Source organism: Chroicocephalus ridibundus, chromosome 4 (assembly GCF_963924245.1).
Source record: "Chroicocephalus ridibundus chromosome 4, bChrRid1.1, whole genome shotgun sequence".
NCBI lineage: Eukaryota > Metazoa > Chordata > Aves > Charadriiformes > Laridae > Chroicocephalus > Chroicocephalus ridibundus.
In genome coordinates, this window is record NC_086287.1 from 95,191,010 (window position 1) to 95,209,519 (window position 18,510).

At 49.4% G+C, this 18,510-nt stretch overlaps 1 protein-coding gene across 3 annotated transcripts in view; it reads left to right on the top strand.

The window, feature by feature from the left end:
• ZFHX3 (zinc finger homeobox 3) overlaps window positions 1-18,009 on the top strand; it is a 191,891-nt gene extending 173,882 nt beyond the window's left edge. For all 3 annotated transcript variants that reach the window (XM_063334933.1, XM_063334934.1, XM_063334935.1), the window contains 3 exons: window positions 663-765; window positions 2,056-7,506; window positions 12,615-18,009. In XM_063334933.1, the coding sequence (XP_063191003.1) occupies window positions 663-765; window positions 2,056-7,506; window positions 12,615-14,197 (7,137 nt within the window). In that variant the 3' untranslated portion in view covers window positions 14,198-18,009. The remainder of the gene's footprint in view (window positions 1-662; window positions 766-2,055; window positions 7,507-12,614) is intronic.
• Window positions 18,010-18,510: the final 501 nt, after the last annotated feature.

The following is an 18,510-nucleotide window of genomic DNA, read 5'->3' on the forward strand; positions in this document are numbered from 1 at the left end:
GGCGTTCAAGCACTGCCTTGGTTGTGATGGTGCAGGTTCTAGACAAACGCTTGAAGAGGGGCAAAGGGAACACATCAGTCAGAGCAAGGAAAGGGTTACCGAAAGCTTTTCATTTCACAAACAATTTGCTCTTTTTTGTCTTTTCCTTATTCACCCTTTCCTTTGTCACCTCTCTCCTTATTTGTACTCTTCTTTCACATGCCCCTCCTTTTCCTGCATCGATACACTTTGAAAACAGTGCTGCAATGCTCCCTAGTTCAAGATTACAGTGTACTTTACGAGGTATGATTTAATTAGGGGCCTTATTATGTTTTCAGCAGCTTAAGGTGGGCCTTTCAACTTATCTACCTAATTGGTTGCACAAGAAGTTTCACAGCCCATGACAAAACATTGTCAGTGATCAAAGTCTGAATTCTACATAAAGGAAAAATATTAATAATAAGATTATTCTTCAAGTGTGCACTGCTAATTATGTCCAGAATGTAACTGTAGAAACACTTTTGACTGATGTGAGCTTTGTCTAATAAATATGAGTCTTCAGTGAGCTATGAAAAGTGACGCCTCTGACTTTACAGTACTGGTGTCTAATTTTGCCACTGAAGATGTTTAAAATATTTTCCTGTGTTTTTCTTCCCCCCACGTCCCTCCCTCCCTGTCTCCAGGTGACAACACCTGAGGTGATGATGCCCAGCAGCATGTTTCTCCCAGCAGCTGCTCCAGAGAAAGACGGGAACTCCACCACAGAGGAACTGGGGAAGCAGCCTGGTGAGTGCAAGTCAATGAGGTCCACGGGTCCCACCACCTGGTCAGGGACAGTGTCTGGGGACATGTCTGCCTGGGTGAGCTCCATGTGCTCAGCTGTCTCCTGAGAATCACAGGCTAATGGTGCCCAGCAGGGCAGGTCAGAGCTGAGCACAGCTCACCACCCTGGCGATTCACGTGGAAATGGTGTTGAATCCCTGCGGAGGAGAAGACCAGATGTGAGCAGTGAAGAGCAAAGGTGCTAGAGAGCTGAGGGGATTGATAGAGAAATGCCAAAGGTTGCAGGTGCTGGCCACAGACGGTGCTACCACCTCTGCTGTGCTCGCTCTGCTGCCATCATAGCTCAAGTACGGACACTGGCCATACAGTTTGGGGAGCTTTGAGCTGCTGTGGTCCTTATCTGGCCCAAATCTCCTCAGCCTTTTTCACTGCCATGCTGTGTTGTGAAGGCATGGCTGTAAATCCATGGCTCTTTAGTCCTGGCTTTGTCATGTGATGTGAGAGCATCCCAAGAACATCGTTCTGCATGGGCAGAAGTGTCTGATCTCAAACCGGGCAGGAACGCAGTGCCGTTCCTCCTTCTGTGCCCTCCTGGAGGGTCTGTAAGGAATCTGGGAATGAAGACAGCCGTCATTTCCTTTCAGGCAGACAGCCCCGAGGCAGCGATGCTGGCGGGGGGGCAGCACTGGCACAGCCAGGGTAGCTAATGCTGCCCTGGGCAATGGGATCCCTTTTTTACCCTCTACGCGTATCATGCCCCTTTCCAGCAGGACTGTGCTCTTAGACCCTGGAAGAGTGGCAGTGTTTGTTCCTTCTTCTCCCATCCTCCCTCACACAGCACCCTTTGAGCCGCTGCCAGCAGGACCTGAATTTCATTCCTGTTGTTTCTAGCTTTGGTAGGACCAAGACTCAAATACTACGTTCAGTTTGATGAACTTTCTTATTGGAAAATAGGCAGGACATCAAAGAAAAACAGCAAAGACAGGTGGCTGAATGGCCTTCACTTAAAAGGAAGAATTAAAGGTGATAAATGCACTAAGGGAACGTGTGTGTGAATAATTTCCAGATATTCGAAGTGGGCAAGAAAGTAAATTGTGTAGGTTTATGCAATGGGGCGTGATAAGGGTAATGGGCTGGTATTAAAATAAATGAATGAAGATAGAGGGGAAATGTTAGACATACCTATCATCTTGCAGAGAAAAAACACGGATGTATTAGGGACAAAAAGAGGGCGTTGATCCACCTTCGTGTGCTGGTGTAATTTTCAGGTTTGCTGTGCTTTTGTTTTCGCAGACATCTCTGAGGACTCGGGAAAGAGTCTTTTGCCATCAGAAAGTGCAGAGCACAGCGGAGATCCCAAGCCCGTTCCCACCGATCAGAGCTCTGCCAGGGAGGACTCCGGCTTCCTCTGCTGGAAGAAGGGCTGCAACCAGGTGTTCAAGAGCTCGGCGGCCCTGCAGACACACTTCAATGAAGTTCACGCAAAGCGACCTCAACTGCCAGTGTCCGATCGCCACGTCTACAAGTACCGTTGTAACCAGTGCAGCCTGGCGTTCAAAACCATTGAGAAGCTGCAGCTCCATTCCCAGTACCACGTCATCCGGGCGGCCACAATGTGCTGCCTCTGTCAGCGCAGCTTCCGAACTTTCCAGGCCCTGAAGAAGCACCTGGAAACCAGCCACCTGGAGCTGAGCGAGGCCGACATTCAGCAGCTGTATGGTGGTCTCTTGGTCAACGGGGACCTCCTCGCTATGGGCGATCCTTCGCTTGCGGAAGACCACACTATAATAGTTGAGGAAGATAAGGAGGAGGAGAGCGACTTGGAAGATAAGCAGAGCCCGACGGGTAGCGATTCAGGGTCGGTGCAAGAGGACTCTGGCTCAGAACCAAAACGGGCCTTACCCTTCAGGAAGGGCCCTAACTTCACTATGGAGAAATTCCTAGATCCGTCTCGCCCTTACAAGTGCACAGTCTGCAAGGAATCTTTCACGCAAAAGAACATTCTCCTGGTCCATTACAATTCAGTTTCTCATCTGCATAAACTGAAAAGAGCCCTCCAAGAGTCTGCTACTGGGCAGCCTGAACCTACCAGCAGCCCAGACAACAAACCTTTTAAGTGTAACACCTGCAACGTGGCCTACAGTCAGAGCTCGACCCTGGAGATCCACATGAGGTCTGTCCTGCACCAAACCAAGGCTCGCGCTGCCAAGCTGGAGGCGGCTGGGGGCAGTGGCAGTAGTAACGGAGCTGGCAACAGCAGCAGCAGCAGTCTCTCTTTGGGTTCATCCACGCCGAGTCCAGGGAGCGCTAGCAACAGTAATACTTTTACAACCACCAACACAAGTAATTCGGGCACAACTCCCGTTCCCAGCCTGCTCAACCAGGTATCCAGTGACAATGTGGGAATTCCTCCTTTAGGTAACCCTGTAAGCACTAATATCTCCTCCCCTTCGGAGCCCAAAGAGGTAAACCGAAAGAAGCTGGCAGACATGATTGCATCCAGGCAGCAGCAGCAGCAGCAGCAGCAGCAGCAGCAGCAACAAGCTCAAACCTTGGCACAGGCCCAGGCCCAAGTCCAGGCCCACCTGCAGCAAGAACTGCAGCAGCAAGCGGCTCTCCTGCAGTCTCAGCTCTTCAACCCAGCACTTTTGCCACACTTTCCGATGACCACTGAGACCCTTCTGCAGCTTCAGCAACAGCAGCATCTTTTGTTTCCTTTCTACATCCCCAGTGCCGAGTTCCAGCTCAATCCAGAAGTTAGTTTGCCTGTCACCAGTGGTGCGCTGACATTGACTGGTACAGGTCCAAGTTTGCTGGAGGACCTAAAGGCTCAAGTTCAGCTCCCTCAACAGAGCCACCCACAGCTCTTGCAGCAGCAGCAAGGTCAGCTGTCCCTGTCACAACCTCACTCCGTCCTTATACAGCAGAGCCAGCACCCTGAGAAGAAGAGTAAGTCCGTAGTGAAGGAGAAAGAAAAAGAAACCCCACGGGAAAGGGAAAGTGCAGAGAGGGGAGACAACAATGTAGCATCTAAGGAGTCTCTGCCTGATAACTTGAAGCCCAAAGAGAAGAAGGACTTTGTACCAGGCAGCAGTTCGGAGCCCTCCTTACTGCCTCCGCGTATTGCCTCTGATGCAAGAGGGAATGCCACAAAAGCCTTGCTGGAAAACTTTGGCTTTGAGCTTGTTATTCAGTATAACGAGAATAAGCAGAAGGTGCAGAAGAAAAATGGGAAGACAGAGCAAGGTGAGAACTTGGAAAAGCTTGAGTGTGATACATGCGGCAAGTTCTTTTCAAACATCCTTATCCTGAAGAGCCACCAAGAGCATGTTCACCAACATTACTTTCCCTTTAAGCAGTTAGAGAGATTTGCCAAACAATACAGAGAACACTATGACAAACTGTACCCACTACGGCCTCAGACCCCAGAGCCACCACCACCACCTCCACCGCCACCACCTCCACTCCCTCCAGCACCTCCTCAGCCAGCTTCTACTCCTACCATTCCTACTTCTGCGCCACCGATTACCTCTCCTACAATTGCACCAGCCCAGCCATCTGTGCCACTCACCCAGCTCTCCATGCCAATGGAGCTCCCCATCTTTTCACCACTTATGATGCAAACCATGCCACTACAAACATTACCTGCTCAGCTGCCACCCCAGCTGGGTCCCGTAGACCCTCTGCCTGCAGACTTGGCCCAGTTGTACCAGCATCAGCTCAACCCTAGCCTTCTCCAGCAGCAGCAGAACAAGAGGCCACGGACACGGATCACCGACGACCAACTCAGAGTCCTTCGGCAGTATTTTGATATTAACAATTCCCCAAGTGAGGAACAGATCAAAGAGATGGCGGACAAATCTGGATTGCCCCAGAAAGTGATCAAGCACTGGTTCAGAAACACTCTTTTCAAAGAACGCCAGCGCAACAAGGATTCCCCATACAACTTCAGTAATCCTCCCATTACCAGCCTGGAAGAACTGAAGATAGACTCACGGCCTCCTTCTCCAGAACCTCAAAAGCAGGAGTACTGGGGAAGCAAGCGGTCCTCCCGGACACGCTTTACTGACTACCAACTCAGAGTCCTGCAGGACTTCTTTGATGCCAATGCTTATCCAAAGGATGATGAATTTGAGCAGCTTTCTAACTTGCTGAACCTCCCAACGCGGGTTATAGTGGTGTGGTTCCAGAATGCCCGTCAAAAAGCTAGGAAAAACTATGAGAATCAGGGAGAAGGCAAAGATGGGGAACGACGAGAGCTTACAAATGACAGGTATATTAGAACAAGCAACCTGAACTACCAATGCAAAAAGTGCAGTCTAGTCTTTCAACGCATTTTTGATCTCATTAAACACCAGAAAAAGCTCTGTTACAAAGATGAGGATGAGGATGGACAGGATGATAGCCAGAATGAAGACTCTATGGATGCAATGGAGCTCTTGACTCCAACCAGTTCCTCCTGCAGCACACCAATGCCCTCACAAGCTTACAGCACACCTACGTCTTCAGCCAATGCAACCTCCTCAGCTTTTCTGCAGCTCACAGCAGAGGCAGATGATTCCTCCACCTATAGTTCTAAAGTAGAAACTACAGATGAGAAACCAAAGCAGTCTGAACCTCCAAGTACACAGCAAAACCAAACTCAAGAGAAGCAAGTGCAACCAAAGCAAGAGTCTCAGCAGCAACAGGACCAAGGAGAACAAAAGACAAGTTCAGCACACCAAAAGATTTCACAGTTATCCTCCCCCTCTTCATTGCAACACCCACCTCCCCCTCCTCAGCCCCCTCAGTGCTCCTTGTCACAGTCAAGCCCAAGTCCATCTCAGCTCTCGCATCTCTCCCTCAAACCCATTCACACATCCACCCCTCAACAGCTGGCAAACCTACCTCCTCAGCTAATCCCATACCAGTGTGACCAGTGTAAGCTGGCATTTCCTTCCTTTGAGCATTGGCAGGAGCATCAGCAGCTTCATTTTCTGAGTGCACAGAACCAGTTTATCCACCCTCCATTCCTGGACAGAACGCTGGATATGCCATTCATGCTTTTTGATCCCAGTAATCCACTACTTGCGAGCCAACTGCTATCTGGAACATTACCACAGATTCCAGCAAGCTCAGCCACTTCGCCGTCAACTCCAACATCCACAATGAACACACTGAAGAGAAAGCTGGAGGAAAAGGCCAGTGCAAGCCCTGGAGAAAATGACAGTGGGACTGGAGGAGAAGAACCACAAAGGGATAAACGTCTAAGGACAACCATTACCCCAGAGCAGCTGGAAATTCTTTACCAGAAGTACTTGCTCGACTCCAACCCAACACGGAAAATGTTGGATCACATTGCACATGAAGTGGGCTTGAAGAAACGCGTGGTACAAGTTTGGTTTCAGAACACTCGTGCTCGGGAACGGAAGGGGCAGTTCAGAGCTGTGGGGCCTGCTCAAGCCCATAGACGGTGTCCCTTCTGCCGCGCTCTCTTTAAAGCAAAGACAGCTCTTGAAGCTCATATCCGATCCCGTCACTGGCATGAGGCCAAGAGAGCTGGATACAACTTGACGTTGTCTGCTATGCTCTTAGATTGTGATGGGGGACTCCAAATGAAGGGAGACATCTTTGATGGAGCAAGCTTTTCACACATGCCACCAACTAGCAGTGATGGACAGAGTGTTCCTCTCTCCCCAGTGAACAAGAGCATGGAGCTGTCACCTCGAACTCTGCTGAGTCCATCCTCCATTAAGGTGGAAGGGATAGAAGACTTTGAGAGTCCCTCCATGTCCTCGGTCAATCTGAGCTTTGACCAAACAAAGCTGGACAACGATGACTGCTCTTCTGTCAACACTGCAATCACAGACACTACAACAGGAGATGAAGGGAACGCAGACAATGATAGCGCAACAGGGATTGCAACTGAAACCAAATCAGCATCGGGACCCACTGAAGGTCTGACAAAAGCTGCCATGATAGCAATGTCTGAATATGAAGATCGGCTGTCTTCTGGTCTGGTCAGCCCAGCTCCCAGCTTTTACAGCAAAGAGTACGATAATGAAGGTACTGTGGACTATAGTGAAACATCCAGCCTTGCAGACCCCTGCTCACCCAGCCCTGGTGCAAGTGGTTCAGCCAGCAAGTCTGGAGAGAGCGGGGATCGGCCCGGACAGAAACGCTTTCGCACTCAGATGACTAATCTCCAGCTAAAAGTTCTTAAGTCATGCTTTAATGACTACAGGACACCTACCATGCTGGAGTGTGAGGTCCTGGGCAATGACATTGGACTGCCAAAGAGAGTTGTTCAGGTCTGGTTCCAGAATGCTAGGGCAAAGGAAAAGAAGTCCAAACTCAGCATGGCCAAGCATTTTGGTATAAACCAAACAAGTTATGAGGGACCCAAAACAGAGTGCACTTTGTGTGGCATCAAGTACAGCGCTCGGCTGTCTGTACGTGACCATATCTTCTCTCAACAGCATATCTCCAAAGTTAAAGAAACCATTGGAAGCCAGTTGGATAAGGAAAAGGAGTATTTTGACCCAGCTACTGTACGTCAGTTGATGGCTCAGCAGGAGCTGGACCGGATCAAAAAAGCCAATGAGGTTCTTGGTCTGGCAGCTCAACAGCAGGGCATGTTTGATAACACCCCCCTGCAAGCTCTTAACCTTCCTGCTGCGTACCCAGCACTACAGGGCATCCCTCCAGTCTTGCTCCCAGGCCTCAACAGCCCGTCCTTACCAGGCTTCACTCCATCCAACACAGGTGGGTACGGGTGTTATCACACTGCTCAGAGACACAGCTTAACTTGACACATCTTTAGCACAAGGGGATGTTCCCTTCAGAATGACTGATAATAGGATACCCTTTAGTCGAGCATGTTTACTTGACAGCGAATAAGCAATAGGTATTTTATCTTTAATTCCTGAACTCGGGTTTTCTAGCAAAGTCTGAAATAGAGCAAGATCTAGACATGCTGCATATCTCTGTTCCGTTAGCACAGACTAAAAATTCTGAAGCACCTTCAGGGAAATGGAAAATAGCGGATTTATGAAACAGAACAGGAGAAGGACTAGTGTGCTAAATGCGTGGTTCATTATAGCTTTCCTTTCGTTATTAAGTTCAGTTGATGCAGTGCCATCCCAAGTTTTCAATAATTCTGAACTGTTTCTAGGGAAAAGTGTGATGTGCCTGGTATTGCTGGTGACAGAAACCTGGAGCAGCTTTATGTAACATCCCTACGGTGACCTCCAGGACAAGTCCTGATGCAGCTGTGGACTGGGTTTTGAGCAATGGCTGGGCACAACGTGAAAGTACCTTCTCAACAAACAACAGTGTAGCCATGGGACAAATCTACTTTGTATTTTAATAAGATTTTTATTAACAATACTCCATAAAAATCAAATTTGGCATAGTCCTTTGGGTGACCTCATCCCGGATACTGAAATTTGTTTTTTGAGGATACTCCTTTCCCTTGTACCTGGGGGACGGCTGGAAAGCATAAGATGTGTAGCAAACACTGGCAGTGAAAGGTGCTGCTCAGTAGACTAGCAGTGACCTAGAAAACTTGATCCAAGGGCCTTATTTCACCCCTGCTGCATCTGTGGCATCCCAGACACATGCCGGTGTCTGAGTTGCCGCTCATGACGGAGTAATTGATGTTCTCTAGAATTGCTTTCACTTGGCAGACTTCTCTGTTTACTTGTGATGAACCCTGTTGAAGTTGACTTTCACCAGGGCTGCTCTACGTTTACAGAGATATCCCAAGAACTGATTCCAGTGTCTTGTCTCAGCAACAGGCTGAGTCTGTCTCGGGCTGGAAAGCCCATGACACCGTTAACGCCTGGTAGGGTTACACCATATGCCACTGTGCACCTTTGTTTTCTACACGGCAGCAATACACGTCTGCCACTATTAGACAGTGTCCAGAAACGGTAACTTTCTCTTACTGGACTGAACTAATTGGCTAATGATGAGTTATAATCCATGGTGTGAAGCCAAAATAGGGTCTGAGCATCTTCCTGGCTTCTTAATCAGAAACTGGAGTGCTATCAGTCTTCAAAAAGACTTTCTGATGCTTTTATTCAGCAAGCTGACTATGAAGTTCCTTTTCCAACAGATTGAAAAACTCAGTGCAGATGCTGCCAGGTAACATGGTGTTGTCATCTTAGTAAAATTGCCATCTTCTTTTGTCATGCAGGAGGTAAATCTTTGGATAAGCAAATGAAAGCCTTAGACAAAGGGATGGTAGCTGATGTGAGAAGCTACGTGGAACTTGAGCAGCTCCTCTGACATTTGCAAGGGGTCTGGCTGCAGAGCTGCTCGCTGTAAATCGTACCACTGGCTCCCGAATTTGTGTGTGGTTGCAGTGACGTTGGGTTTGACACCCTAAAGAGTGCACTAGAGACCTATGACTCAAAGCAGGCATCTTTCTCTCCCCTTGGAAGTGTCTGTGTTCACCTTTTCCTCCATTACTGCTCATCTCTGAAGTATCTTCGGTTGGCAAATGAAAAAGAGTTAAACCTCACTGTATGTGTTGGGTTCTGGCCTTCCGAAGATGATCCACTCTCCTGGAGTCAAGGTCCCTTTTTCCACAAGAGCAGCAGAGGGGATTACCTTGTAGCATGGTCGCTGATATCCATGTCAGACGGTCCTATCAGAGAGCAGAAAAGATCAGAGTAAGTTTTTCTGGAATCTGGAAGAGCTTTCTGCTGGGAGTTAGGGCCTCTGCAAGGCTTTTTTGCATAGTTACAGAACTCTTCCCACGACCCCCAAAGGGAAAGTGAAATTGTTCTTGACTATAGTTGTAGGATAAGCCATTGTAATTAAACCATTTTTAAAAGCAGTTGTTGTTAGAAATTCTTCTGTTCAGGGCTGCTGCCCATTCCTGCTCCTTGAGTCTAGTCCTAGCTACGTGCCTGAAGGGCATCTTTGTGTGCCAGCACTTCTTCATGCCATACTTTGGTTCTTACAGTGATCTCGTTTCAGAAGCCACAACTAGGCCAAGAGGATCTCTTTGGCAAATTATGTTGCCAGCCTATCACAGATAGCTCTGTGCTGTTTACTTAATACACCAAATTTATAACAAGGTCTAAAATTACTTTTTTGCACTTCAATCTATGTTGTTGCTTTTATTTCTCTCCAAAGGCCAGTATGAGTCCTGGGGAGATGGGGCTACGTACTATGAATGTTAAAAGCAATCAGTGACTGCCTAGACAGGACTAAGCTATTTAGAAAGTCAAACAGACTATTTGTGGCCTTTAGATAAAGCTCCAAAGGTCAGGCCGTCTCAGCTCAAAGCCTGTCGAAGCAGATAAGGCTGTGCATCCAGGAATGTTATGAATTAGCCGCTGCTCCTGCGCTTGAACCTCTCAGGGACTGTTCAACGAGGGAACATCAGTTTCAATGGCATCCATCCATAATATGCCCTTATCTGAAATCTATAAGACAGCTGCGTGGAGACTCACTTCATACCTTCACAAATCACTATTGTCTCGATACCGCATCAGTTGCAGATGCAGATTTCAGAAGGGCTTTGCATCAGCCCTTGCTGAATTGGCCCGGCTCTTGGCCACCCTCCCGCCTGCCCTCCTGCTGGGCCCCTTCCCCAGGCTGGCCTCTGCAGAGCCACAGCAGCTTTGTCTCCTGCCCTTCGCTCGGGAGGCCAGCGCCGGGTGCCGGTTTCTGGCATCAGTGAGTGAATGCAGCGCTGTAGACACATGAGCTGTTTATACCAGGGTATAGCGCAGCCAGGTTTTGGAAGGTGCTTTTCTGCCCTTAGCTGCCAGCTGTGACTCAGAGCAGGATCACAGAATCACAGAATGGTGGGGGCTGGAAGGGCCCTCTGGAGATCATCCAGTCCAGCCCCCTGCCAGGGCAGGGTCACCCAGAGCAGGTGGCACAGGAACGCGTCCAGGCGGGTTTGAATGTCTCCAGAGACGGAGACTCCACCACCTCTCTGAGGTGGCTCTGCCACCCTCAAAGTAAAGAAGTTCCTCCTCATTGTTTGGATAGAACTTCCTATGATGCTGCAAGAAAGCGGTTCCTGTGCTGTGCGTTGGGAAGTATGGATTCCTTCTGGGCTACACCAACTTTACAGGGCATGGTTAAGTGACAGGCTCTTGTGATGTGACTGTGCAGGCAGCAGCCTGGGGCTTGGTGTCCAGAAGCCTGAGGAGCACGTGTGTCTTTGCACAGAATTTACATCTTCTGCTCCCTCCATCAGCCTCTGCCGCAGGTCCTGCCATCTGCTTTGGCCGAGGACTTGGGTATCGGGCTGCCTGCTTGCGGCAGGGATGAGGTGGTTGAGGATGCCTACGCTTGTTCCTCAGGATCAATAATGATGATTTAAGACCTCACCAGGATAAATGAGGCAGCTGCAGCTCTGACAGAGCTGTTGGCCCCATCCTCTAGCTGTGTTTGGGACCCTTTTACCCTGCCTTCGCAAGGCAAAGGAGCCCCGTAGCAGCTGGATTTCCCTGCCAGGAGTCACCACCCGCCCTGTGCAGTGATCTCCCTGCTGGCATGCTTCCCCTTGGAAAAGGCTTTAAGCTGCCACCATGCCCCAAATCATTCCCAGAAGGGGTCGTTTCTCCTCTCCCCCTGGATGTATCGAAGAAGAGGTAGAACCTAAAATAAAAGTTACTGGGCCTCTATGGCTGATTCCTAGTTCTGTGACTGTTCAAAGTCAGGCCGCCTTTGAGCAGTTACCGTCGCAGTAAGGACTTGGGCTTTGTTAACGAAAGGTTAGATTTTGTGGAATGGTTTTGTGGCGGGGGTGGATCCAGCAGCTCCGGAGCCACGGAGCGTACGGGGCTGCACCAGCAGAACATTAGAGCTTTGTTTCTTTTTTATTTTCGCCACATGGCATTGAGGGACTTCCCAAGCAAAACGTTCCTTTTTAGGAGCACGTTCCCCAACTGCAGTGGAGGTGACTAAAGGATGTGACTGTGGGAGCCACGCTGGACAGGCTTTCCCCCAGCTTCCATCAGCTGTGAGAGCAGGAATTGGCACTGGGGGACTGTGTTGTTACTGGCTCTTCCTGCTGTTGGGAAGATAGGCAGACTTCACATTCCACCATTAATCCATCTCCTTTGTGAGGAAGCGTCACAACACTTAATTCCACCCAAACCACGACGTTCATGCCCTAGGGGGATGTCTGAATACTGCATAAACTCTGAAATTACTCAGAAGCTGTGCACCCAAAGCCTCTTACATTGGAAGGAAGGAAGGGGTTGCATCAGAGGTTTGTGGATTCATGAACATCAGCCTAAGTAGGACAAAACAACTTAGATGTAGCCGGTTCAGTCCTCTTCAGTTGCCATGACCAAGGCTTTCTAACCTGCGGAGATTTTAACGAGACTGACAGTATCTAGCGTTACGGCCATTCGGCATAGCACTTTCCTTCTGCTGGAGTCCTTTGGCCAAAGGACCATTTAGTGCAGATGCAGGAGAAATGCCAGTCCCCGACATCAGCTGTAAATCATTGGGGAAACTCAGAGGGGTTGGTAAAACAACAGCCATGTTGAGCATCCCACGTGGCCGGTGGGTATCCCTGGCAGAGACGCCACGTTTGGTGCTGCCGGGCAGCGTGGCCGAGCCAGCCATGGGTGACGGGGGCTGGTAAGGCACGTCCCCAGGCACAGGGCCTCGGGGAGCGGGAGAGGAGCAGTTGTCCCAGAGGAAGCGGGAGCGGAGGATGGGCTCTTCAGCCCACGCTGCTGCAGCATGGGAGCTCAGCCCGGTCGCTGCCCTGGCGCAGGGGAGACGGGGGTGCAGGGGCACTTGAGGGGTGGCCTGGGGTCACCCCAGCTTGTGCTTTCTGCCTGCCCAGCACCGAGTGACTCCTCACCTCTCTCTCCTCCCTCTTGCAGCTTTAACTTCTCCCAAACCCAACCTGATGGGCCTGCCCAGCACAAGCGTCCCTTCGCCCGGCCTCCCCACCTCTGGATTACCAAATAAGCAGCCCCCGGCCGCGCTGAGCTCGCCCACCCCGGCACAAGCCACGGCGGCCGTGGCCCCCCAACAGCCGCCGGCGACGACCCCGCAGCCGCAGCAGCCGCCCCTGCCACAGCGCAAGGAGAAGGAGAGCGAGAAGGCAAAAGAGAAGGAGAAGGCACCCAAGGGGAAGGGGGACCCCCTGCCAGGGCCCAAGAAGGAGAAGGGGGAGGCGCCGGCGGGCGCCCTCTCGGCCCCACTGCCCGCCATGGAGTACGCGGTGGAGCCCGCCCAGCTCCAGGCGCTGCAGGCCGCCCTGAATTCGGACCCCACCACCTTGCTGACGAGCCAGTTCCTTCCCTACTTCGTCCCCGGCTTTTCCCCCTACTACGCCCCGCAGATCCCCGGCGCCCTGCAGAGCGGGTACCTGCAGCCCATGTACGGGATGGAGGGGCTCTTCCCCTACAGCCCCGCGCTGTCGCAGGCGCTGCTGGGGCTGTCCCCCGGCTCCCTGCTGCAGCAGTACCAGCAATACCAGCAGAGTCTGCAGGAGGCATTGCAGCAGCAGCAGCAGCAGCAGCAGCGGCAGGCGCAGCAGCAGCAGCAGCAGCAGCAGCAGCAGCAGAAAGCGCAGCAGCCCAAAGGAAGCCAAACCCCCGTCCCTGCGGGGGCTGCCACCCCGGACAAAGACCCTGCCAAAGAACCCCCCAAGCAAGAAGAGCAGAAGAACGCACCCCGCGAGGTGTCCCCCCTCCTGCCCAAACCCCAAGAAGAGCCCGAAGCGGAAGGCAAGGGCGCGGACTCCCTCTGCGACCCCTTCATCGTCCCGAAGGTGCAGTACAAGCTGGTCTGCCGCAAGTGCCAGGCGGGCTTCAGCGACCAGGAGGCGGCCAGCGACCACCTGAAGTCCCTCTGCTTCTTCGGCCAGTCCGTGGCGAACCTGCAAGAGATGGTGCTTCACGTGCCCACCGTCAGCGGCCAGGGCAGCGGCTCGTACCAGTGCGTGGCGTGCGAGAGCACGGTGTGTGGGGACGAAGCCCTCAGTCAGCATCTCGAGTCAGCCCCGCACAAACACCGAACAATCACAAGAGCAGCAAGAAACGCCAAAGAGCACCCCAGTCTATTACCTCACTCTGCCTGCCCCCCCGACCCCAGCACCGCATCTACCTCGCAGTCGGCCGCTCACTCAAACGACAGCCCCCCGCCCCCCCGGCCCCCCCCGGCTTCCCCCCACGCCTCCAGAAAGCCCTGGCCCCCGGCGGCCCCCCGCGCCCCGCCGGGGAAGCCGCCGCCGCCGCCTTTCCCTCCTCTCTCCTCATCTTCAACGGTTACCTCAAGTTCATGCAGCACCTCAGGGGTTCAGCCCTCGATGCCAACAGACGACTATTCGGAGGAGTCTGACACGGATCTTAGCCAAAAGTCAGATGGACCGGCGAGCCCGGCGGAGGGGCCCCGGGACCCCGGCTGCCCTAAGGACAGTGGTCTAGCTAGCGTAGGAATGGACACCTTCAGATTGTAAGCTTTGAAGATGAACAATGAAAATGAATTTAAATAAAAAAAAAAAGTTAATAACAAACCAATTTCAAAAATAGACTAACTGCAATTCCAAAGCTTCTAACCAAAAAAAGAAAAAAGAAAAAAGAAAAAGCGTGGGTTGTTTTCCCATATAACGATGCCGGTGGGTTTTACATTTCTTTTTTCCTTTCCTTTTAATAAAATAAAACTTAAAAAAAGAAAAAAAAAATCTGTTACATTTGTCCTTTCGAAGGTACTGTTGGTCTGGGAGACGAACGCCCGTGCTGCCTCCTTACTGTCTTCGGAGCTCGAGCCCCTTGTATATTGCCCCTTTTCAATAACGCCCCACGTCGATAGCACAGCAGAGGCCGGCATGCACTGTATGGGAAAGCAGCCCACCTTGTTACAGTTTTAAATTTCTTGCTATCTTAGCATTCAGATACCAATGGCTTGCTAAAAGAAAAAAAAGAAATGTAATGTCTTTTTATTCTCAGGTCAATCGCTCACACTTTGTTCTGTTTTCAGAATCATTGTTTTATATATATATATATATAATTTCTTTCGTTTGTTTTGGGGTTTTTGTTTTGTTTTGTTTCGTTTTCGTTCCAGAAAAGGATTTTTTTCTTTTTTTTCTCTTTTTTTTTTTTTTTTTTGTTAATTTAAAATGGGCAGAAAGTATTCAAGAGAAAAACAATGTGAACTGCTTTAGCTTTTCGGGGATTTTAAGGGTAGCTTTTCTGCTGAAGCCAATTTCAAGGGGAAAAGTTAAGCACTCCCACTTTTCAGAAAAAAAAAACAAACCCACACAAAGAGTGTTGAGGACTCGGAGCTTAAAAAATAAGTTTTAAAACAACTGACTTTCTGTATTTATGATAGATATGACCATTTTTGGTGTTGAGTAGATTGTTGCATTGGAAATGAACTGAAGCAGTATGGTAGATTTAAAAGAAAAAACCCTTTTGTGTACATTTAGCTTTTGTATGGTCCAGCTGACGGCTTCTCATTTGATGTTGTCTTGTTCATTCCTAGCCAGATAGATTGCAATCCATTGACTCGCCTAAGCTTTTCTCCCCTTTGTACCTTTACTCCCCGTTCCCCCATCCTGTAATCTTCCACTTATGGTCGCTACCTTCATTTCTTAGAGGGTGGTTGCATAATTATTTTATAAAAACTAAAGAAAGAAGTTCAAAGGGTTTTGGGGGTCAGTAGGATCCCTTGCAGAATATTTTTTGTTGGGGGTTTGAAACTTTTTAAGGCGTATACATACGATTTACCTATGTCTGTTACCCTTGTGCACTTATCTCTTTCTTAATTTCCATTTTTCCTCTTTTTTTTTTCTTGCCCTCTTCTTTTCCTCATTTTGTAAATGCTTCAAAGACTCTGTTCCTAAACTATAAGCATTTGTTTCTGTTTGTGTAATTAGGCTGCACTCTGTTCCTTCTTTTAAAAAAAAAGTTTTTGTTACATTTTTTTTTTCTCTAAAGAAAATTCATGCTTTAAATAAAATCCAAAGACATACCCTTTCACCACTGGTGCAGAATGAGCAAAAAGGATTCTTTTTACTTGAGAATTTGTTTCTGATTTAAACAAACAAGTCTAAGTTTAAATAAAGAATAAAAAAAGTACCCAGGTTGTTATCTGTGCTTCTTCTGCAAGCAGAGAGACAACTCTTAGCGAAAACCCAGCGCACCAAAAGGCAGGTTTCTCTTTCCAAGTTCTCTCCCGCGGCAGGCAGGCGGAGCGGCGAGGGTCCCGGCTCAGAGCCCGCGCGGGCACCGCTCCCCCCGTCCGGCTCCGTACCCCTGCTCGTGGGAGCACGCACGCACGCATCTCTTACGGTCCGGACTTTGAAAGGAAAACTTTGTGCTGCTAAAATGTAGATTTTTTTTTTTGGAGACAATAGATGCTTGCTGTTTCACTTCCGTAGCCAAACGTCCAGAGAAACAATCTCCTTTCCCTCCCCCCGCCCCCCTTTCCTCTGCCCCGAAAGTGCGAGAGCCTTCTCCCCATCATCTTCATCCTCCTCCTCCTGCTTCAAAAGGGAACTTCGAAGACTGTGAACGCAGGTTCCTCCCGCCGCCTCCGGGCTTCTCCTCCCCGTGCTGAAGCCGCTTGTCGACTCTGCGAGAGACTGGAGCATTCGAGAGACGAACGTGGGGTTCATTTTCTAGCGGGACGCTTTTATTTTTATGGATTTTTTGGTTTTAGTTCGATGAAAGACTAGATCCTGAACTGTTGTACATATTTCTAACTAGGCTAATGCACAGTGCAAATTCCTTTTTTAATTGTTTTTTAAGTAGACGATACTAAAGAGAGTACCATCTAATATTCCTACCAGTACCCAGTTGTAGCATAAGGTGTCAAAAACGGAAACAAGTACACAAAAAGCGTTTGCTGTTTTAACAAACTGTTTTCTTTTAACAAGAGTTCTTGTATTTCTCCCCGTGTTTGAGATGAACATTTTTTAAATTCTAAAGTTGTACAGTTTTTGTTTTCCATTATTTTATCTTGTTTGTAATTCTATGAAATATATATATATATATTTTTTGCCATTTAACTGTTGTATGTTACTCTGTCTGTATCATATAGAAATTTTTTTGTTTGTTTTGTTTTTGATTCTCTATGTGATACAAGTTAACAATTTAACACTAGCTTTATCTGTCAGATTCCGCAAGGTCTCTTTTGGAAATCCTTTTGGTTTTGTCTTGGTTTGTTTCAGGTTTTTGTTTTGTTTTGTTTCTTTCTTAATTATATTGCTTGGTCATAGTGCAATTTCTCTCTCCTCCTTCCCCCTCCTCCTTCCCACCCACTAAAAGGTTTTATAAATTCATTTCCTTGTATTTTTTCTAAACGTTTCTAGAGACTTTCAGTGCGAGGTTGCCTCCTCCTCCTCTTCCAGCCCGCTGCCTCGGGGACGGTGCTGGGACCTGGTCACCCGTCCCCCCCCGGCCTCGCGCCCCGCCGCGGCCGCCCGCGCCCCACGACCCTCCCGGCCACCCCGGGGACGCTGCGGGGGCCACCTCGGCTCCGGGGAGCCCCTGGGCGACCCCCCCGAGCCCACGCGTGGCCTTTCCAGCCAGTGTCAGAGCGGGGCCAGGGCAGGAGGGAAAGATTTTAAACTCAGCATTGAGCGGGTTTCTGTTTTATTTTTAATAAAAAGCTTTTTTAAGTGGTGAAGATGGCCAAAGTTTCATACGATTGAGAATAAAGAGAGGCGTAAGGGGTGTGTCGGGGCTGCCCGCGCCCCGGGGGGGACGGCGGGGGGGGCGAGGGAGGCGCTGACACAAGCCAGCACACTTGCCGTTCGTGGAAATATATTTTGCTTTAAAAAATTTAAAAAAGAATTAAACTTTTAAATAGAAGCAGAAATTGGGTTGGTTGGTTGGTTGCTTGGTTGGTTGGTTGCTTGGTTGGTTTGTCGGCGCTGAGATACTGCCCACTGTGAAACACAAAGCTTTGCTTATTTTTTTCGGTTTTCTTTTTGGGGGGGCGAGTTTGGGTAGAACAGAAAGCATAAATGAGGTGAAGAGGGGTATGAACAGCCTTTGCAATGTACAAAAAAAATAGAGCAAGTGAAACCAAAAATGATGTTCTTGGTGTTTTTCTATAATGTAGTCTTGTTAGCTTTTTTTGTTACTGTAACAATGCTGATCTCGAACTGTACCAAAATACATGGAGACTAACAGAAACAGAAACCACATGGAACTTTCAAAACTTTAAAAAAAAAAATTGTCACAAAAGACTTTGTTGTCATAGTTGAGTTGACTGTAGATGGTAATTGAATATACTCCTTTGGAAATATTTCATCACGTATGTTTCCTGCTCATTGTGATACATTAAAAAAAAAAAAATGAGCAAAAGCTCTCGTCTCCGATGTCCCCGCTTGTGCGGTGCAGGGTCTTGTGTCGGGGTGGGTTTGTGCCGTGCAGCTCGGCGGGACGCGCCACGACGCCGACGACGCTGCCCGAGCTGCCGCATCCTGCGGCCGCGTGTCCCCACGCGCACGTCCCCGCACCCGCCGGGGCAGCGCGCACGCGTGCCGCATCCCTCCCCGCGCGCGGGCGTCCGGGTGCCCGGTCGTGCGAGGGCGCCCGGGCTGGTGCTGCCGATCAGTGTTGAAGTGGAAGTAATGAGCCAAATAGCACAATTCGTATTAGGGCTTCGGGATGCATCGTGTATGAAAAAGATATTATAAGAGCATTTAATTTTGCCAAATGGTCGTGTAAGAATCCTGGGCGCAGTGCTGTAATTAACGGTTAAAGGGAAAGCATGATGCCTTTATGGGTTGAGGTCATCTTGAAACCTGTAAACTGGAAG